Source organism: Myxocyprinus asiaticus, chromosome 1 (genome assembly GCF_019703515.2).
Source record: "Myxocyprinus asiaticus isolate MX2 ecotype Aquarium Trade chromosome 1, UBuf_Myxa_2, whole genome shotgun sequence".
Taxonomy (NCBI): domain Eukaryota; kingdom Metazoa; phylum Chordata; class Actinopteri; order Cypriniformes; family Catostomidae; genus Myxocyprinus; species Myxocyprinus asiaticus.
In genome coordinates, this window is record NC_059344.1 from 61576327 (window position 1) to 61599680 (window position 23354).

Consider the following 23354-nt stretch of genomic DNA (forward strand, 5'->3'; position numbering starts at 1 on the left):
CAAGGAGACTGCTGATGTAAAGATTTATAGTGAAAAAGGAGTTAGATTGTATATCATAGACATGAATTTAACCACTGGAGTCTTATGGATCAATTTTATGCTGCCTTTATGTGCTTTTTGGTCCTTCAAAGTTCTGGCCACCATTGACTTGCATTGTAAGGACCTACAGAGCTGAGATATTCTTCTAAAAATCTTCCTTTATGTTCTGCAGAAAAAGAAAGTCATACACATCTGAAATGGCATGAGGGTGAGAAAACAATGAGAGTATTTTCATTTTTGAATGAACTATTCCTTTTATAGTGGCCATAAGCGGCTCTGAGACAGGGCAGCCCTTGACCTCTTATGCTTAGGATGAGGCAGTCCTTTCCGGAGCTCAATATTTAAAGGGATAGTTCACCCAAAAATGAAAATTCTGTCATTTACTCACCCCTTATGTTGTTCCAACGCCCCCCCCCCCCAAAAAAAAACAAAGGAAGAAAAAGTCAGACAGGTTTGAAACAATATGAGGGGTGAATAAATGAGTACATTTTGAGTGAACTATCCCTTTAAGACAGGGATTATTCGCCATTCGCCTATTCACAGCATTAAATCCATGTTTTAATTTCGTGACCTTTCCAATGTATAGTAAATGTATAATTAATGTAAGATCAATGATATAACTATTATTTAATTTTATTGCGATCACCATACAAACGTTGAGAGAGAAGCCATAGGAGTGTGGGACTGCACTAAAGCTATGTTTGCCTCTTGTTCACTATATTAACCTGTGCATTACTGTATTGAACCGACCTCTGAACCTGTCTGTCATAAAGAATAGAGGCTGTTTGAGGAATCACAAAGTGTCAATTACATTGTTTCGAAACCTTTGGTAGAACCGAGGCGTTTCAACGTAGAGAAATCTGGCACTCTGCATTGATGGTTCCTTCAAATGCAGTGGACATACGATCGTTTTGTTGACCAAATTGATATCTCAAAAGGGCACAGATTCTTTATTCACACATTCTTCCACTCCTTGACTCATCGAGTTATCCGTCATTCGCTTTTTGTGTAAATAGTAAATTGGCGAGCTCCCAGATGTCTTGAATGCCGTTTGTCGTCACTGGCCTCCTATTCCTTCTAGGATTATGCTTGTGGAACGCTTTCCAAGCTCCACAGGGTCGGTGTTGACGGGAATTGCGTCTGAATACGACATGCATGTTGGGTGGGAGCTCACCAACCGTTTTCACCAGTGATGTTTATTTAATAGATTTACCTTATGCTTATCCACTGTGATGCAGGTCACTTTGGCTCTAAATTATTCTGTGAAAAGTACTTGAATTATACGCTCGGAAATCCACTTGCGCAGATGCATCAAGAGATGCCTGCCGTAAGGCTTTTTATTTAACATTCTTCTCTTATTCATATGTATTATGTGCCTCGCTAGAGTTGAAAGACGATGTAGTATTTGTTTGAATGTGCACTGCTTGCTATTGCCAGGTGCTTCTGACTCTAAGACGAATGAATTTGCAAGATAAGTTTTGCCTATTTTTACCCCTTAATTCTTTTTGACTCTTCAAAAGTGAAAATGGGAGGCCTTGGCTAGTTACGGAGCCACTTGAAGGAATTGCTTTGTGGAAAAATGCATTGAAATTGTTTAGCTCAGTGTCTGAGGATGGTTTGAAAAGGGATAGTTCAACCAAAAAAATGTACATTCTGGCATCATTTACAACACTTGGACATAATTTATAGTTTGGAGAGATGCAGTTTGGGATTAGGAGTGGACAATGATGAACAAAGACACCATCTGCTGGTTGTATGGTGGTAAAAAGTTGTTCATCCATTTAAGACACTACACAAGGCACTGAAATCACTCTCCCAACATGCTGTATATTAAGTACTTTTAATGGTGAATGGCTAGAAAATACGATCATCATGACTACTGGCTCTCTTTTCAACTGCAAGGTGATTGTTTCAAACCATCTTTTTCTTTTTTTTTTTTTTCTTTTTTAAATTGTACTATACATTTTTGAAGCTTTTTTGTACCTTTTATTTTAATAAAGATGGTATCCATACAGTTATGACCTTCTAAGTCTATTTGAGGTTTAATGTGAACTATAAAATCCATGAAAGTGAGTCTTTTAGGAAGCATTTTGGGTCCCATTCCATCTCCAATGAATGGCCTTTGCTTTTGCATCACAGTTCTGATGTTGGGAATTTACATACAGAGAGGCTATTCTCGTTTAAAGCAAAGTTAATGGGATTTGATGTTAATGCAGATACGTGCATGGCTTTTGATTCCGAAAGCAAAGGAAACTACTTCTAAATGGGGCACTGAAGAACATTGTGGGCATGAAGTTGATACACATATTCTGTGGCTGCATAATGCCTTTAAACGCTACTGCAAGGCTTCGAGTCTGACCCTCTGTAAGCTTGACTTCTGCAGGTAAATCTCCACCGTATACTATTTTGCCACTATATACTGCATCGCCCTTCCATTGTGTCTGCTACAGAGTCATAGCTTTTTTTTCCTCACGTGTAATCATTCCTGTCTCTTATTTCAGTTAATGTGAGAACGGGTCATTCTGGTTAAACTGTTGTTTTTAAATGATCTTGGAATGATTGTTATATTACAGGACTCGATAGGAAAGCACTGCAATATTTGAATGATCTTTTTCACCTTTTTTAGTTTTTCTTTCAATAAGAAAGATTGACTAAATTGCATTTCTGTACTTTAAACATTAAAAACTAAATTGTACAGTACTGCAAGATTCACTCTCTTGTTCTGGGCATACTTACAAAGCTACTTCAGATTTCATTGTAGTATGACTTAATTGTGTTGAAATATGAATGTTACTTAAATGTATTTCAATGATTTAACTTCGTCAAGGGCTTCAACTGTGATGGTCCGTCTTTTCTTTTTCTCTTCTCTCTATATATATTTTGGTTTTTAAGTTGCAGAAAGATTAAGGCCTTAATCTTAATCTTATTTAAAATAACCTATATTCCTGAGGAGTCATTTGAAGTTCCATACATAACCTTTTGAATTACATTTTTATTCCCTCCACTCTTAAAGGGAAACTCAAGTTTGCACCCCCTTTTTTATGTAAAATAAAAGAAAATGTCTCTTAACCTCTGAGTGAGTCTGTGTTTGTCTTCTTTAGATTCCTTTTGTGCTTGATGGCCTAAAATGATCGATCTGTCTATCTGTCTGTCACCATGGGTTACCTAAAATGTCCTGTGTATCTGTCTGTCTGTCTGTCACCATGGGTTACCTAAAATGTCCTATCTGTCTGTCTTTCTATCTGTCTGACAGTCTGTCACCATGGGTTACCTAAAATGTCTTGTCTGTCTCTCTATCTAATCTGTCTGTCTGTAGGTGTTTCCTATCTATCTATATCTGTCTGTCTGAAAGTTTTTCCTATCTATCTATATCTGTCTGTCTGAAAGTGTTTCCTATCTTTATCTGTCTGACATTCTTTCCTGTCTGTCTGTCTGTCTGTCTGACAGACAGTCTTTCCTATTTATCATGTCTGTCTGTCTAACAGTCTTTCCAATCTATCTGTTTATCTGTCTGACAGTCTTTCCTATCTGTCTGTCTATCTATCTAATCTGTCTGTCTGAAAGTGTTTCTCATCTATCTATATCTGTCAGTCTGAAAGTGTTTCTCATCTATCTATATCTGTCAGTCTGAAAGTGTTTCCTATCTATCTATATCTGTCTGACAGTCTTTCCTGTCTGTCATCTATCTGTCTGTCTGACAGTTTTCCTATCTATCATGTCTGTCTGTCTGACAGTCATTCCTATCTGTCTATCATCTGTCTGTCTGACAGTCTTTCCTATCTATCTGTTTATCTGTCTGACAGTCTTTCCTATCTTTCTGTCTGTCTGTGTCTGACAGTCTTTCCTATCTCTCTGTCCGTGTGTCAGTCCGTCATGTTTACATAAAATATTAATTCTTATTTATATAAGAATTTCATATTTATTTATTATTTACTTAGCTGGTATAGATCAATATTGCACCATGAATCTGCTTATTTTATTTTTACTTGTACATTCTAGACAAAAAATGTGTACATCAAATAAATACACTCGTAAGTAAAGTTTATTTTTGTTTATTTTATTGATTTAAAGGAACTACTTGGAAAGTGGGAAATTTTGTCCTAGAATTAATCTCTGTAAAATGGGTCTGAAAACCGTTTCCATATGGCCCCAAAATTAAACAAATCACATTTGGTAGATTTTTCAAGCAAGTCTGGTGAATCAAATTCACGATAAAATACATGCAAGACATTTCAAGGTACACACGAAGTACACAACCAAAAAGACTGTTGTTTGTATCCAAATTGTCAAATATATCGTCAATTTATTTATTTCACTTGGAGTTTTTGTATGAACAAATATGTTATGTTATATTCCGCTTTTTGTGGCAGATTACGTCTGCTATGCTACATAAAAGTCCCAGTGATGTCAACATTTATTGTCAATGTAAGTACTTTTGTAAGTGATTTTTTTTCTTCTCTCTAGCCTTCTTTCTATTGTGTTTCATCCTTATTTCGTTACTAATATTAAATGTACATGGGTTAATTGTCCCACTATTTTCTTATAGATCTGAAACAGACTACTGGCGCGTTTATTAAGAGACTTTTATGTCATTTCCGGTTGAGCACTACAAACTTCCGCTCCGCTCAGCTTTAAACTCTTTTCCGCTAGAACGGGTGGAGCGCTTGTCAATCCAACGAAATCCTGTTTGTGCTCAGTGTTGACATGTTTCCTAAAGCACCAGAATGTTTAGTTAACATATTCACGAGTCGTTTTAACTATGTATTTTAACATTCGGCTGTGCGGTGTTAAAGGATGATGTGAAATAGTCTAGTCTGACACCTCTAGCGATCTCCCGATTGACACTTCGGTCAGTTTGAGAAAAACTGTTTTATAACCGCTAAAATCACTTACAGCCCCTTTAAAGGAATATTCCGGGTTCAAAACAAGTTATACTCAATGGACAGAATTTGTGGCATAATATTGATTACCACATATAAATTTGGGCTTTTCCCTCCTTTTGCTTAAAACAAGCAAAATGGGTTACAGTGAGGCATTTACAATGGAAGTGAATGGGGGCCAGTCCGTAAATGTTAAAATACTCACTGTTTTAAAAGTATTGTCACAAGACAAACAATATGCGTTTAAACATGATTTTAGTGTGTAAAGCTATAGCCAATTTTACAACTTGGTTGTCCTGATGATGTAATGTCAGCAAACCCTAAAACGGCTGTAAAAATGACAATTTTAATAACTTAACAGCTCAAATAACACATTAGTTTTAACAGAGGAATTAATGTAAGTGCTTTTATATATTATTAGCTCCACATTTCTGCCTTTTAAACCCTCCAAAAATCGGTCCCATTCACTTCCAATGTAAGTGCTTCACCGTAACCTCGATTTTTGCTTTTTTTTTTAAAGAAAAGCAGGGAAGTGTCGAAATAATTTTTTGGGGTAATCAACATTATGCCACAAATGCTACTGAATGAGCTTAACTTGTATTGAACCCAGAGTATTACTTTAATGTAAATAATAATAATAATAAAAAATGGCTGCGCCATCTGCGCTGTACTATTTTTGGGAGTAGCATACACCCCCCTAAAGCGGTAGATCCTCTGGAAGTGGTGATTACTGCTTTTGGAAAAGTTCATGAGGCATCAGTGTATTACTCCCTGCTAATTCAGAGTCTGGGGGACGTACTTCTCTGAAGAGATTATGGGAGAAAGATTTAAACTTAGTATTGGAGGAGGGAGTGTGGGCTAGGATTAAAAAAAAAAAAGTCAAGTCTGCATCTAGAGATGCAAGTGTGCATCTGATGCAATTCAAGATTTTGCATAGATTCTATTGGACCCCCTCTAGATTGTATAGACTTGGTCTCAAAGACACCCACCTGCTGGCGATGCCAATCAGAGGATGGAGACACAACCCATGTTTTTTGGTGGTGGGTTAAGATCCAAGAATTTTGGTTGAAGGTTCAGAGTTTTGTGTGTGACGTGTTGGGCACTCAGGTATCATTTTATCCCAGACTCTGTATTTTAGGCGATGGGGCGGTCATCAAAATAGGAGATAAACACATAAAAAATTGGGTTCTGTCCAGTGTTATGACAGGCAGACCGATTGTTTTAAGGGGATGGAAGTCGGCTGGAACGCCCTCATTTCGGGAGTGGTGCACGGAGATGGGGAGGGTGGCAGCTTTCGAGGAGATGTCATGTAGAAGGCTGAGGATCTGGTATTCATTTGATGGGAAATGGGGCATTACGCATATGTTTTAGATGTATATGATTATTATTATTATTTTTTTGTGTGTGTATTTATGTGTGACCACGGGGATGTTCGTTAGGGGTCGGGGTGGGGTGGTGATTGGGGAGGGGTAGTAGAGGGAGTTAAATGTTGATTCAATGTATATTTGTTTTGTTTTTCTTTGTCATCTATAGGAATCAATAAAAAATGTTAATAGGAAAAAATGAATAAATATTAATTATAATAAGAAGATATTCAAAGTCCCTAGAAGTGTTGGAAATTTTGATTTATTTCACTGACTCAAGTCTTTTTAATCTGTTCACCAAAGAGATTCGTTCAGTCACTATGTCTGCAGATTACTGCAACAAATGATGTGTAATGAGTGAGTAATCATTGATTCATCTAATTCAATAATAATAATAATATAAAATGTTGTTTAGACCGAAACAATGGAAGTGAAGGAAAATGATTTGTTCACTGAAAAGATTCATTCAAAAACACTTATTTGTTCAAATAATGAAACTCTAGTATTCCCCCACTGTTATGTCTGAAGTTATGTTTGTTTTGCAGAAGGGTGAATTTTAGTGTAAGCTGAGACTCAAACTCTGGTCACAGTAAATTGCATTTAAAGGTGCAAAAATGTCCCATGTTACCCTCATTCACTCTAGTGTACTCTGTTGACAGGGGTGTGAGTGAAGAAAGCTGCTCGGGTCATCATAGAGAAGTACTACACCCATCTGGGCAATGACTTCCACGTCAGCAAGAGGGTGTGTGAGGAGATCACCATTATCCCCAGCAAACCTCTACAAATCAAGATAGCGGGGTGAGTAAAGAAGCTCTCCAGAGATGGACACTTTTGGACACATGAGACCTGCTCCATCATTTTTACTCACTTTGTCTCGGATCACATTTTGAGTGTTTTGCACTGAATTAAAAAGGAACACATTTAAATGATGTGAATGCTTGTGAAGTGTAAAACATCAGTCTGTCTGTTTGGGGTTTTATTGGAAACATTTGCAGACTATTAAAGATGCAGTCAGTAACTTTTTGTTCATATCATCTTGGACTTACAGTGACACCTAGTGGTGTGGATGCAGCATCATTCAAAATCACTAGTTTTCAGTTACAGATGCCATTGTAGAAATTCATTATTCACAATCAGCCATTATTAATTTAATCCAAGAGTAAAAGTGTACAATAACAAGATGGTTACTGAGATTAAGCGAGTAGTATTCAGCTGGTCATGTGATTCTAAAATGGCAGCCCCCATGAAGGCGCCCCTGCCCCATGTAGAATAAAACAGCTTTTATAAGGTTACTGATATGACTAGAGTCCTCATCTCGTGTATGTTTCAAAAATACAATTCATTTAATTAGGAGTAAAACTTTTTAATGAGGAAAAAATGACTGAGTACACCTTTAAATATAATTGTTTAAAGGAATATCCTGGGTTCAATACAAGTGGAGCTCAATCGACAGCATTTGTGGCATAATGTTGAATACAACATAAAAAAAATTATTTCGACTCGTCCCTCCTTTAAAAAGGCAAAAATCGAGGTTACAGTGAATCACTTACAATGGAAGTGAATGTGGCCAATGTTTGGAGGGTTTAAAGGCAGAAATGTGAAGCATATCATTTTATAAAAACTTATATTAATTATTCTGTTAAAACTTGCAAATTATTTACGTTGCTTAAGTCATCGTTTTTACAGACATTTTAGGGTTCACAGTGTTGTGTCGTCATGGCAACAAATTGGCTATAACTTTACACAGAAATGGTTAGCAAGTGATTTTATCACACTTAAATCATGTTTACATGTATATCCTTTATGTCTTGTGAACAGAATACATGTAACAGGATTACGTATTTAAAATACTAAATATAAGTAACTGTATTCCACTACAGTTACAATTTAAATCATTGGTAATTAGAATACAGTTACATTCAAAAAGTATTTTGATTACTGAAGAGATTACTTTGCATTTTATTGTCATTTGTTTCATTTAATATTTAGTCCTTTCAGATGAAAAACATTTATCCATATAAATGATGTGATCAAAAGTGCATTTGAACAGCGGTGAAACACTTTCTTATGATGTGTTACATTCATACGAGCAGACAGAGAAGTAAGTTTGAAGTAAGTTTGGAGCAGAAGAAATAGAAATAAACCTTGTGTAAATTGTCAGCTTTACGCTAAGCTAAAATGCTATTTCTAGCCATTTTACATGCACATGTTACCAGCACAATCATATTTTGTTTATCAAGAAAATTCATGTTGGATCATAATTAGTTTTTTCTAGTAAGACCTTTGATATTAGGGCAAAAATCGTATTCTTGATAATAATTTTTGTATTGTTTTCCTGTAAAAAGATCCATTAGATTTATCTTGTTTTAGAAACAACACTGCATAAGATATTTCGGTTTTTTAACATGTGTATTTTGTCTTACTGTACTGGACAGAGTTTTTATAGTCAAAACAAGTGAAAAAATCTACCAGTGCTGAAGAAGTAATCCAAAGTATTTAGAATACGTTACTGACCTTGAGTAATCTAACGGAATACGTTACAAATTACATTTTACAGCATGTGTTCTGTAATCTGTTGTGGAATACATTTCAAAAGTAACCCTCCAAACCCTGCTTGTGGCTATACTTTCTGGCTATATAGTATTTTAATGTTCAAAAATTGGCCCCCATTCACTTCCATTGTAAGTGCCTCACTGTTACCCAGATTTTTGCTTTTTTAATGTCAAACAAATTGGAAACTAATTTTTTGTGGAAATACGGCACAAGTGCTGTCGATTGAGCTTAACTTGTATTGAAACCAGAAAATTCCTTTTAAATATATTCATTTATAAGATTGGTGCCTGACATGCAAATAGAACGCTGCCTCAACAATCTCTGAAAAATCATGTTTAAGCAATCCTTAGCCAATAATAGTGAACGACAGGAAATGCTACATTAATATGATAATCAATTCATTATGACAGTATATGTCAAAGTACCATAGTGTTACCATCCGATCTCATCCAGAATTTTTGTTTTTGTAAGGGGAAGCAGGTGCTTTCACATTGGGGAGGTTTTGGCTGGTGCCTTCACATTGAAACACGTGTCATGTTTCTGTCTTGTTAGCATTTGAAACTTAATTTGTGTGCTTTTCTGCAGGTATGTGACTCATCTGATGAAGCGCATTCAGAGGGGTCCTGTCAGGGGCATCTCCATCAAACTGCAGGAGGAGGAGAGGGAGAGACGCGATAACTACGCCCCTGAGGTCAGTGAGAGTTCAAGACATTTCAAATGAAGTCATCACTAGGTCTGCATAGACGCTATAACCATCTTTTGATGGCCTATTCTACAAACCTCCAACACTTAGTGTTAAACTTCAGAGCATAATAGCTCAAATCATGTGGCTAGTAGAGGAGTACCATTACAAAAAGCGAGAGTTCAACTGATTCGAAAAGTAAAATGTATTTAGAGAGATAAAATTTAGAGATTTTATGATGTAAAAAAACCCCATAGACTTGCACTGAGTGAGGTACCTTGAGCGTGGGCTCTACGAGTAAAGGGAATGTGTTGATTCTTATCATCAGCTAAGATGTTGTGGTAGCAGATGATGATAATATGATTTATGGATATTGTGTAAATGGTCATGATGTCATTCAACACAAATATGAACAGTACTGTACTTGTCATCTAACGCTCATGTACCTTTGCGTGTATTTTGATTGTGATTTCAGGTTTCCGCTTTGGATCAGGAGATTATTGAATTAGACCCAGACACAAAGGAGATGTTGAAGATTCTCGTAAGTGGATTTGATCTTAATTTGAGTTCTTGTTTACTTTAATATCTTAGAAGCCAAATTTAGCAAACATGTTAGTAGAATATCAGCACAGGACTTTGGCATGGCAGTTCTGTACACTTGTATTGAGAAGCGAATACTAACTTGTCTTTCTCACTTTGCAGGACTTTGGGAGCCTCTCCAACCTGCAGGTCACACAGCCAAGTGTTGGAATGAATTTCAAAACACCCAGAGGAGTCTAGATGTGTGTGTCATTTATCAAGACATGATAAAGACTCATCTTTTCTGGAGTTTTGGTCTTCACCCTTCACTGACATGACTCTTACTTGTAAAGACAACGTCACAAAGTCTCTGATCTTTGCGACGTGCGACCCTGTGTCCACATGTGTGGACATTGTATTTTGGCTTCGCTATACGCAACGCATAATTTAAACGAATTAAAACCAACTGAATACTGTTCACAAGACTCTACACTGACATTTAAGGGTTAAACTTATGTCGTACCGTGTCACGTGACACAACAGCATGACGCAGATTTTCATGAAGCGCTCCTACGGGTGCAGCGCCAACAAAAGTGCCTCTGGTAAGAAACCTCTTTACGTTATTTCATTGAAACCTGTTTGGTTGAAAAGAGTAGTGTCTCTTTTTTCATTTGATATGTGGCTTTAAAAAATCCATTAAATTTTTGCACATCAGCGAGCTGATAAACATGATGTCCACAAATGTGGAAAATTGGACCTTATTCCATCAAAAGTTAAAAAAACATGTTATTTGAATAACTTTTAAACATTAACACATTTGTGAGTCATTTCACTTCATTTTAATATAAATGTTGTTATCGTTTTATCACTGTACAATACGGTTCTATTCATTAACAGTTAATGCATTCCTATATGTTTACCGTGCATTATCACATTGAGAATTAATGTATTTATGCTAAAGCTGGAAAATGTGTTCTCAGAGGCTTTATATGGAGTTAGGATGAAACTCTGTATCATTTCTAACTGTTCTGAGACCAGTGCAGACAGACAGCACACTGGAGGTTCAGTCGTTCACTAAATAGGGAGCAAGTGTGCATCCTATAAATTTCCTATGCAGCTAAGTGCATTCACTCCTTAAATCTGACCAAAAGTTCGGTTTCAGGCTGCGGATGATGTTTGGATCATTCAACATGTTTGGCAGACATGGGACAATGATAATCAGTACATAGATTCAGAGTTTTATAATGCAAAATTGTATTTTAACATGGTTGGCAGTGATTTGATGATGCTGGCCATTACTTTTAAAATAATTATTCAGCTTTATAGAAAATCAGCTGTAATGTCTATAAAGTCTCAAAAACATGAATAACCAACACTCCTGGACACAAACTATTTGATGAAAAAAAAATAGACTTTCTATAGCTTAGTATTATTTAAAAATGTTTACAACTTAGTCCTGCTATCCACATATGTGGATATACATTTTTAGGAAAACTATTTGCTTTAGTTTTTTTGCATGTTTGTTTGGTGCTAATAGTTCTCAATCAAAAAGGGAAATGGAAAATGCACACAGCAGTCATGCTCGCATCTCAGGAGGTTAAAGCCCTGTTAAAGCATGTTACCCATGTGCTCTATAATCTACTTCTGTAACTGTAAACAGGCCAGTCTAGAAACAGATCCAAAACCTGGAATCTAATTTACTGTATAAATGCAAACGGCATGGAACATATGTCTAGTACAACACATCTCAGAAGCTTTAGCAAGTGTCCATTGCATGAAAATGTGGAAATGATTGTAAACTGGGAAAGTTATGGAATTTACAATCTTAAAAAATCATAAAAATATCTATAGTGAATATACATTTCATCTGCTAGAAATTTCTCTTTACGCATGCAATCTCTAAAATGATTTGTAAAGAATCCTGTAATGAACAAATATGTCATATATGCTGTGTGGGAAGCCTGGAAAACAAACAGAAAAGCAACGTTAAAAATAAGCATTTGCATGTAAAATAAGAGACAAAGACAACAGTTTTAGAATATTTTTTAAAAAGCCACAGAGTATTCTAGACAGAGCAAGAAAATCTTTGTACAGAAATAAGCAAAAACAGAATTCTGCTTATGCAACACAGTAAAACCTGCCGCTCAAATGTCATTTCAGAGGCCAAAGAACAAATAAGACCAGCTGCCTATACTACACTGACACTACACAAATAGAGCTTTATATTCAAAACACAGGATATGTAAAAATGTTGGTTTTTTTTATCTTGAAATTGTTAAAAAGTGCAATAAAGGTTTGACTGCCTACAACGTAATAGGTATCAGCTGTTCAACATGGTCCTATAGTTACCCAGAATTTCTTTCAGTCAAGAATGACATTTAAGAAAATTATAAATGAGACTGAATTCATAAAAAAATATGACTGCTCTCACATACTGTATTTTCTTTGGGTAAAATGACAGCTCAAAACCACATCCAGCAGGGGAGGAAAAGTCAAGTTTTATGCTTTTCACGTTGAAATTCTGTACAAGTACTTCATATGAAACAAAAAGGTAAACAAACTATAATTAAAAATGAAAGATCCTGTATAAAAAAAAACAGTTGCATTTGCACTTTGTTGCATGGAGTGCTGCCTGGAAAACACAGAGGGAATAATCTCACAGTGAATGTTGTCATTCATTCACTCATTACATAAGAAGTGAGCTAAATGCAACAAGATCCTTTAAGGGAAAAGAAACTTTGTAAAACACTTTTAAATGTACCAAATTTGTTCATTTACCGGTTCTATACAGTCAGAATATCAGTGTCTATATCAGTGTCAGAAATTAACCACAGCTCAGGGCAAAATGCTTAAGTGTTATTAGATGAAATGGTGATGTTAACAGTGGTAAACACTCAACTGTCCCACTTTTGGGACGTGTTGCAATCATCTGATTTAAATAAATAAATTCACAAAGTAAAACATCAAATAATGTGTTGTTGTTGTGCTTTCAGTATAGCACAGGATGAATAGAAATTATTAGCATTTTCCATACTGTCCCAACTTTTTCAAAATTGGTTGTATATGCCCTCATACAAGGTGAAAATGTTCCCGAAAATCTATTCCTGGGGGCCAATATTGCCCCTTAATAATAAAAGTTATTTTTTGACACTGGATAACCTGAAGTTTTGAGTTTCAGCACCAAGCAAACGTTTTTAAGTCCAAAGGCTGACAGCATATGTGATTGAGGTCTATGTTATCGTAGCAACAGAGAGTGGTGATATTTCAGCATTACAGAATAAATATCAGTGTTCTGTGATAAACATTTGGAATAAAAACTGAATTCCCTCTACAGCTATTTGTCATTCCAGACTAATTTAATAAGGCAATTTGCGAGGGAACTCCCATTTGAAATAAAAGGCATAAGGGGCTGTTCACACCAAATGCGTTTTGCATCCGTCCGTGCTGTTTTTAAACATGCGCTATTACAGTTGCAATGCATCCCAGATGCTTTTTTAGCATCTCGCGCATGAGCGCCGTGTTTCTCAGATATTGTCATGTTAAAAGAACTTAAACTGTTTAAAAACACGTCTTGAGACACGTGCGTTCTGTTCCATTCTATGTGCTGCATCCATTCTTTTAAAGGAATTTTCTGGTTTCAATACAAGTTAAGCTCAATCGACAGAGTTTGTGGCTTAATGTTGATTACAACAAAAATGTATTTCGACCCGTCCCAAATCTCAGTGAGGCACTTACAATGGAAGTGAATGGGGCCAATTTTTGGAGGGTTTAAAGGTAGAAATGTGGAGCTTATAATTTTATAAAAGCACTTACATTAATTATTCTGTTAAAACTTGTGTATTATTTGAGCTGTAAAGTTAAAATTTTTATTTTTACAGTCATTTTAGGGTTTGTTGACATCGTCATGGTAACAAAGTTGTAAATATTTTTTTGGTTACTTTATACAGAAAAGGTTAGTAAGTGATTCAATCACACTAAAACCATGTTAACATGCATATTGTTCACGTCTCGTGGCTATACTTCTGAAACAGTAAGTATTTTAATGTTTACGGATTGGCCCCCATTCACTTCTATAGTAAGTGTCTCACTATAACCCAGATTTTTGCTTTTTTTAAAGAAAAGGAGAAATGAGTCAAAATTATTTTTGTGGTAATCAACATTATGCCACAAATGCTGTCGATTGAGCTTAACTTGTACTGAAACCAGAACATTCTTTTAATTGTTTTTCTATGTAAGCATGCTCTAGCCGGACATTTTTGACTGTTCTGCCACATCTCACGTTTTTTTTTCCCCCAATGTTCTGCATAGGAGCAACACGTTTTTTTTTTAGACGCTGTGTCAAGTTAAAAACGCGTCTCGAGACATCTGCATTCTGTTCTATTCTTTGCGTCCAATCTTTAAAAAAATAATAAATGTAAACATGCGCTAGACGGACGTTCTTGACCGTTGTGCTGCATCTCATGTTTTTTGTTTTTTTTTCAACGTTTTGCATTTTTTAGACGTTGTGTACTGTTAAAAGAACTTTTAAATTCTAAAAACGTGTCTTGAGAAACCTGCATTTTGTTATATTCATTGCGCTGCATCTAGCTTTTATAATGCAAATACACGCTCGGTCTAAACAGCCCTATTTTGTACAAGGGGAAAATGATGTTAAAGAATGCAAAAGGAAAAAGCAGCGTTTTCTGACTGAATGTTCCTGTGGTGGTCAAAAGGGGTCAAAACATTGCTATGGCGCGAATATGTTAGCCCGTTTTAAACATATATACAAACTGATAGGTGTATATGCATATAAAGCAATTTTTTTTTTTTTTTAAATAATAAGACATGGCACATTATATGACATACAAAAGAGGAGACGTCAATCAAAATTCTTAATACAAAATGACTTGCAGAAATAAAAATGTCCAACGTTTATCTCACTGAAACGGGGGGAGGCGGGAAATATGTATAGATACAAAATGAAACACCGTAAATTGTGCCTTACGAGCACCAACACATACACTAGCATATTGTACTTTTCCTTTTTTTTTTTTTTCACAGGATAATAAAATGTGTCTTTTCAAAACAGACTCCATTGAAACCAAAGGAAAGTTTGAGGTTGACTGAACTTTTCCACTGAGGGGAAAAATGGCAATCATTTGTTTGAAGGAACCGGCTGTCCTTTTCTCAGAATGCCCACTGTCCTCAAGATAGGTTTGTCCTTCCTGAGAGTAAGCGAAGTAAGCCAAACGTCCATGTTTTTTCACTCTCACTCTCTGTCTCTCTCCGTTAAGTGAATGACTGAGAACACCTCCATGTTGAACACCCCCCTGTGGCAGCTGAGGGCTAGTGTTAGTGTGAAGATTGTGCTCAGGCCGTCGTGATGGCATTTAGGTCCTTCATTAAGCCCTCCAGATGGGCCATTTCCTCCGATAACTCGTCTGTCTCGTAATTCTGTGGGAGAGCAAGAAGGTTACTGCGGGGGGTGGGGTTGGGGTCAGCTGGGGTTTGGGGTAAATGGGGATTTAGGAGGGTAGGGTCAATGGTACTGCAGAAAGCAAATGGGTTAATCAAACAGCACAGCCAACAAGCATTGGTAATGGATGGAGGGGGTTTGGTAGTGTGGTGCATAATGCAGGACAAATGAGAAAAATTCGGCCGTTTCAAGAAATTAATGTCATACAATCGTAACATTATAATACATTTTAATAAGCGGGCAATAATACAGCCGTTAAAAAGGGAAAGCAGGTAAAGATTTGAGAGAGAAGAAAAAAGTTAACATCTATTAACATCTTATTTTACATTTAAATGAAGTATAATTGAAAAAATGTAAATATATTCAAGAGATACAAGACAAAACAGGATAGAAATATTCATTTAAAAATAAGTACAAATTATGCATGTCAACAATGTAAGAGTATATGGTAACACTTTACAATAAGGTTCCATATTTTAACATTAGTAAATGCATTAGGTAACATGAGCAAACAGTTAACAATATATTTGTTACATCATTTATTAATCTTTGTTAATGTTAATAAAAATACAATTGTTCATTGTTAGTTCATAGTGCATTAAACAATGTTAACTAATACAATCTTTGAGTTTAAACATGTGTGAGTATATGTTGAAAGTAACATTAACTAAGATTAATAAATGCTTAATAAGCATTGTTCATTGTTAACTAATGTTAACAAATGGAAACTTATTGTAAAATGTTACCAAATACATATATAATTCCATGTAGTCCATCAATAAAAATTACATACTTATTGATGGAATACATGGAATTTGTACATTTTTAAAAAGCTAAAATGTGATCAAAATTACGAAAAACTAATGATAAAATACAATTTGTGAAGTTAATATTTAACAATGTACCAAGTGAGAAGGTCCCCTGTATAATTAACAGCATAAGATGGAGAATTTCTTTCAAATGTATGCAAAATGGGCATTATAATGGAAATATACCCAGATTAATTAGAGTTGAATCAAATTGAGAACTTGTGAATCAAAATCATTATCAATACCCAACTCTAACAAGCATGTCAATAGATCAACCCAATACTGATTTATCAATATTAATGATATCGTTAAATGATTATTTAGTCTTCGATACACATCCTTGATTTTGTGTCGATACAGTGTTCAGGTGTTATGCACTAACTTCTAAAATTAAATGTAATTTATTAAGAAACATTCCAGGCATTTCTGTATTTTCTCAAGTCTTCTTGGGAATATTGTTTTAATTGGTTATCAGTGCATATTTTTTTCTGATGTCCTCAATTTTACTTTCCATCCAGTCAGTTCTGTAAAATCTCTTTAATGCACTAAACCCAGCTTCATGAATCATCCTCCAGGAAAGGACATTGTTTGATATAAGTTTTGTTGGGAAAACAACAGTACAAGCATTAGCAACGGATTTATTGAATTCTGTGGTGTTTTGTGCTATCAGTTAGTCCGTCTCACTTTAAAACATTCAATCCTATTTGATAAAATTACAGAAATTGTTTGATATCAGCATTTCAAAAGATGCTTAAAAATATTAACTTAAAGTTGACACCCTTACGTAAGTCAACTTTCGATTCCTCGCTGAGGCATGGCTAATTCTAGCTCTTTATTTCCAACATTTTAGCTTCAACCCTTTAAATTTTCTTGCAACTGTGTAATTAATTAAGTTATAGTGAATAAAATGTAGGTGCCCGAATTTGACCAAGGCATATTTCAGTAAGTCCGGTAAACCCCTTTATAGAAATACTTCCTTAAATTGCACACAGTCATATTCATTTTTGAAAGTTAAGAGTTCAAAAGCTACTGCATAAAAGGAATGAGCCAAATGTGGCATTCAGCAATACTCAAGATGAGCTCTATTGGCTTACAGAAGTATAAGGATACTAACAGAAGTACTCACGCTCCCGGCATCTTCATGCAGTCTGCTGCTGTCCGACACGACTGGTGCACTTGGCACTATAACAGGCATGGGTGTTCGCGTCCTTCCCAATGTACCGATAGACGCCATCTTAACCGAGTGCGGCCCTATAATGGTAACAAGTCAGTTCCAGTCTATCTCCCTTTTAACCATGAAACTTAGATTAACTGGGAAATGGCATTCAATAATACTTTGTAAACATGCACAATCCACCAAATTCTGAGTGATGGGGAGAGTAGAGGCATCCAAGGTACTGGCTTAAATTGGTTCCTATCTAAAAGACAGAAACTCTTCCAGCAGTATTGGGAATTTGTCTTCCTTTGTAGCGACTCTAAATTGTGGTGTCCCACAAGGCTCCGTTCTAGGTCCTATTTTATTCTCACTGTATACGTGTCCTTTGAGCTCAATTTTCCATAAACATAATGCTTCTCATCATCTCTATGCAAACAACACAGTTTCACTTAAACCAGGAGACATTCATTCATTTAATCCCCTCATTTCCTGCTTGTAATAGGGTAAATCTAGGTAAGAAAGAAACTTTCCTGGCCTAATGCTAACAAAATTGATGGTGCTATATTTGGCCCCTCAACTCCAACAATGAGATGTGTACGCTAGTGTAAATGTGTGCACTATATGTCAAAGGTTTGGGCAAGTTTACTTTCTTCCTCATCATTTTACAACAGTAAAGTCATCAAAACTTTATAAAAAACAATGGTAAATATGGCATTGTTATGAAGTGAATAATGTTGAACAAATAAAATATTGCTTTTAAACAGTACTGAAGGAGTTAGCATGTCTGCTGGACTCTGACTGTCAGCTTTTCTATTAGTATCTGATCCAAATCATCCATTTCTAAAATATTTTTTACTGCCCCCTGCTATAAACCGCTCTGATAGCAGGAATATTCCATATTACAGTCCAGTGACATGATTAATTGTGTTAATATAATTAGTTGCACTAAATTAAGGCGTTTAATCGACATGTCTAATTTTTTCAAATATATTTCTAGGAATTTCCTAGAAAAAGTGAGCAAATGATAAGCATTTTTTACAACAACAAAAAAAGCTACAGAAAGTGTATGAGAGGCTCCCTTGTATCTTAACAGTGTCACAATATTCAGACAAAATATTTTTCATTGTATACAGTACATTGTGTTGATAACGAGTCAATAATTTGGTGTCTAAGTAAAGTCTCAAGTCGGTTTTATTTTCAAACTCGATTAGGAGTCTCAGGCTCAATATTCTACCCCTGGTACCCATGGTTTTACCTGTCTGAGTGAGGAGAGGAGTACCGGGTAGTGCTGCTGAATCGTAGTGCGGGTGAGCTGGGATGGCGGGCACTGCGAAGCTCTTGAGGGCATGTGTGGGCCGCACGTGTGCGGTGGGAGCACTGAACACGGGCTCGTCCTCAGTGACTGAGCTGTGGTAACTGATGTCGGTCTCAGAGGTGTCAGTGGCGCAGGAGGGCTGGCAGGAGGGGGGGTGCAGGTCTGCACTAGGCGTGTTCCTCACTGACTCTGTAATCACAAAGCACATGGGTCAGTATATACTGCACTCGCCAAACACAGCATGGAACGATTCTGCATACGAGCGCCCTTAATGATTGAGAGTATGGAAAATCCTGCTGGAAAAACCATCATACCAGCTTGAAATTATATTCACAATCGATTTGACCTCAATGTGACATATTTCCCAGTGAAACAGTATATTCAGTGATACAGGTTGGATTTTCTTTTTTTCAACAGAAATTGATGGGATTGTGAAAAATGAGCATTCCAGATCACAATGGAGTCAGACATGAATGCGAGTTTGCAGTGGATTGTGCAGGATAACTCTCCTCCTAAAACACCACCAACACCCACTTTGTAACGTTCTCAAATCTACGGTTACTTGCTATAGACCTTATTCAAAGTAGCGCCATATTAAATGTTTGATGGGAATGAAAATGAGGCTGTGAGGGATAGACTTCCAGTCTTATCAATGGGTTGTACTGTTGTTTACATTGGTGTTCATCATTCAGCTGACGAAACATTAAGAAAACATCCTTTCCAAAAAAAAATTCAGCAGAAAAATAAATCAGAAAATGCGAGTTGTGAAAATAAGATGTGATCTAGGAGCGTTATAGAGTGTGATTAAAGTCTCATTAACAGCCATGATTTTTTATTCTAGTCAAAAATTAAATATGGCGCTACTGCCATACCGCCAGCGGGCCCGTGAGGAGGCGCTATAAGGCAAGCCGTTTTAACACTTACAGTATGCATAAGTTAGGCATATTTGGTATCATTTGAAAGCTGAGAATCTGCCCTTTTCAGTGAACTCCATCCATTTTGCATTTAGTTACAAAAAATAACAAAATAAGGCCTGAAAACATTTGTGTCGCAAATTGGCCCCACCTAGAGGTTAAGTTGTAGAAATGTTTTAAATGAATATAAAATTACTTCACGTAGCACTTAAGACAAGTCATTTATCTAATGAAAGCTCTCATTCTTAGAAAGGTGACTGTACAGCTTATTCTGTTGCCATAATACCACAGTTTGAATTATTTTCAAAGAGATCACAAAGTGAAATTTTATTTCGGTAAGACATAAAATGCAAACGTCTATTTTCTGTGCTTACCACTGATCTGTAAGCCCCAAATAGCCTCAGACTTTATATCAAATCTTACCTTGGGCTATTAGCTTTAAAATGAGTTAAAGAAATTACTTGCTTGCCTGGATGAATAATCCAATGTTGTGTCAAAATGTTCTGAAAAATGTATGAGAAACAAATCATCAGCAAAACAGTTTCCCATCTATAGAAAAAGATGGGATTCTCTTCTTTCCAATGACACCTAGATTGGGCTTTTAGACAACTCAGAAGACAAGATATTCAACAAAACAGTGTGGAAGCTCTCAGCACTTCAAAAAAAAAAAAAAAAAAAAAAGACTTGTTGTCTATGGGTGAGGGCTAAAATGCATTAGAGCACCACCTACATTTCATATTAGTATAATGTGATGGAAGGTGAAAAATTTCAGGTGGCAGCCCAAAAATCCTGAAGAGTACAAGATGTTAAAAGGCAGAAATGTGAAGCTAATAAATGTATAAAAGCACTTACGTTAATTCCTTTGTTAAAATGTGTGTCTTATTTGAGCAGTAAAGTTGTTTAAATCGCCATTTTTATGGTCGTTTATCACACTAAAATCACATTAATGCACATTGTTCACGTCTTGTGGCTATACTTTTAAAACAGTGAGTATTGTAATATATATGGATTGGCCCCCCATTCACTTCCATTGTAAGTGCCTCACTGTAACCCAGATTTGTGCTTATTTTTTTTTGCGGTAATCAGCATTATGCCACAAATGCTGTCGATTGAGCTTAATTTGTATTGAACCCGGAATATTCCTTTAAGGCCTATAACCGCATATTAAGAAAGTAAAGGGGGTCAAGGTAGTCAAGATGAATTTTGGAACACGGTTTTTGTTTTTTTGCTGGCCAAATTTGACCTACCAGCTCTAGCTAGCTTGACCGAGATTTTCTACCGGGTTAAAACCTGATCCACCAGCAAGTAATCCAGCTGATCAACCATCTAAACCCATGTAAAACCAATTAACATAAGAAGACTGGCTTTAGTTGTACTTTCGAGCAGGGAATACTGGAAGTGAATGTTTAGAAGCTTTCAGATGCCTAAAGCAAGAACAGGAGATACTGTAAGTATGAGCTCACAGAGAGGTAAAAGAGAACTGAAAAGATTCAGGAAGTTTTATTGGAGTTCCTTATGGTCACCAACCAAATGTAGCTCCATCTTGGACAAAAATTACCATCATACAATATCCTCTGAGCTCCACAAGAAGCACAAGCCTCAATGCAGGCAATTGACAAGTTTTTCTCCAGGCGTGATGTGGGCTTTCGCTAATGCGCTCTCACCTGTGGACTCAGCTCGGTCTAGATGAGAGATGGGAGAGGGCCGTGAGCTGCTCTGGTGACGGAGATAGCTGCGTGTCGGCGAGGCCAGGCTGCCCAAGTGATAATGATGGTGATGGTTATCGAGGGAATGGATGGGGTGGGCACTAATCACAGCTGTGAATGGACACAAATAACAGGGCCATGTTTACGCCACATAGACACACAGAGCCATGAGAATGTGAGAGCATGGTGCATCTAGAACATCTGCTCAAGCATGCATTGTATAACACAGACTGTAGACACAACAATGCTAAACTAAAGAATCAGCCAAAGGCCAGAAACACAATCTAAGCAAGTACACAAATGCAGACGCAAATGTTTGGCCAACCCACAGTAAATATTCTGCGTTCAATACAAACTGACCTCAATCGGAAGCATTTGTTGCATGCTGATTACCATAAAAAATAATTGCTACTCATCCCTCTTTTTTTTTAAAGGGATAGTGTAAGGAACGTGCAATGAATATAAACAATGCCAGCGTACGGAGGGTTTAAAGGACAAAATATTTTTGCTCATTTAGAAGCTGATTCTGTCAAAAGTGTATTATTTGACATGTAAAGTGGTCTAAATTGTCATTTCGCAGTGGTGACTGCTGTTCTAGGGTGTGTCGCAAGGACAGAGAAGGAAAATGCAGGAGTTCGATAAAGTGACGCTCTGTCATGCGAAGAAAAGTTGAGAACTTTTGCTACAATGCACTTGAATGTAGACTTCTGTTCTCCAATGAGAATTTCAGCGATGTGGTCTATTTGTGTTTTTAAAAACAAAATGTGTTTTCTTGCTTGATTTCAAACTGACCTGACTCTTTCCACCCCCAAAATGCATCTTGTGCATTCCGGTCTGTCAAACACTCGGTCAGAGCTTTCTCTAATCTACTGAACCCTTACGTTCTGACACATTTCGGAATGTGTTGTGGAACAATGCATGAAGTTGAGCTTGCATAGCTAGAAGTGTACTTGCATAGTGTATGTTTCAAGTATTATATTACAATGACCTCATGGAACCTTCTATGGGGTATGTTTATTATCTATATACTGTACTACAAAGTTAAAAAAAAGGGGCCAAATCAGGGGTTTCCTGTCCCTGGATCAGGATCACACACTTACGCTGAGGGGGCTGTGCATCAAATGGCATCATCATTTTAGGCCTCATTCCTCGACGGCCTGCCAGTGTAGACATGCTGTCCTCTGATTCATGGCCTGCAAATCAGACAGCGAGCAGCCAATCAGTGTGAGACTGAAGCTGACACGCCCAACAGACTCCAAGAACAAGAGCCTGTGCAAACTACCAGCTGACTTCTCATCTATCAAGATCATGATGTTTTACTATGGCATAGACATTTTATTGCTTGTCCATTAGAGGGCACTGTAAGCACACACACGAGAAGAGCTGAAGGAACAAGCTGTAATGGAAGGACATTATCATTCAATCCACGAAAACAAAAGACACAAGTCTGCAAGTTTTGTCATTGTATGCCAGACACATGCTAATCACAAGCAATAACAACAAAAAGCAGGTGTGACTTTTAAGCATCCTTTGAGAAGCAGTGGCTGGTATGATGTCATGGATGATGCAGCAGGTGAAGACTGTTTGATGACCCCATGAAATGGTTTGGCAAGCAATTTATGTTGTCGTTTTTCCTTTTTAAAATATGCAATAACCTTTAGTTTACATTACTGCCTGGCAAAACAGTGTGGAATAGCGGAAGAGCATACTACCATATCTTAATATTTCTGCAGTATATACACTAGTATGTATACTGTGCACAGCATGCACATTTTCTGTATGTGTACACTGCAGAATACACAGCACAAAATACTGTGAAATACCCACAATGCAGTGTACTTCGCTCATTATTTGATCATTTTTACACAAAATTGAATTTTCTTTCGAAGATATAAAAATAGTGAGTTAATATGACAATGTAGCACACAACTGTTTGAAACCTTTATCACTGCATAATGCTTT

General features: G+C 36.6%; 2 protein-coding genes across 12 annotated transcripts in view; one reads left to right on the plus strand and one right to left on the minus strand.

Moving 5' to 3' along the window:
• Positions 1-1911: 1911 nt before the first annotated feature.
• LOC127440186 (40S ribosomal protein S17-like) lies at positions 1912-10301 on the plus strand. Its single transcript, XM_051696649.1, has 5 exons — positions 1912-1941; positions 6957-7081; positions 9422-9527; positions 9994-10059; positions 10221-10301. Exons 1-5 carry the CDS (start codon positions 1912-1914, stop codon positions 10296-10298), a joined length of 405 nt encoding a protein of 134 aa, XP_051552609.1. The 3' UTR covers positions 10299-10301.
• A 5025-nt stretch (positions 10302-15326) lies between these two features.
• The window catches only part of LOC127442073 (neogenin-like), a 213355-nt gene continuing 205327 nt past the window's right edge, over positions 15327-23354 (minus strand). For 4 of the 11 annotated variants that reach the window (XM_051700145.1, XM_051699843.1, XM_051700079.1 and 1 more), the window contains 5 exons: positions 22493-22585; positions 21351-21503; positions 18713-18961; positions 17416-17552; positions 15327-15470 (listed from right to left, as the gene is read on the minus strand). In XM_051700145.1, the coding sequence (XP_051556105.1) occupies positions 15387-15470; positions 17416-17552; positions 18713-18961; positions 21351-21503; positions 22493-22585 (716 nt within the window). In that variant the 3' untranslated portion in view covers positions 15327-15386. Of the gene's footprint in view, positions 15565-17415; positions 17553-18712; positions 18962-21350; positions 21504-22492; positions 22586-23354 lie in introns of all 11 variants that reach the window. The other 7 variants (XM_051699927.1, XM_051700305.1, XM_051700475.1 and 4 more) reach the window with 5 other exon arrangements.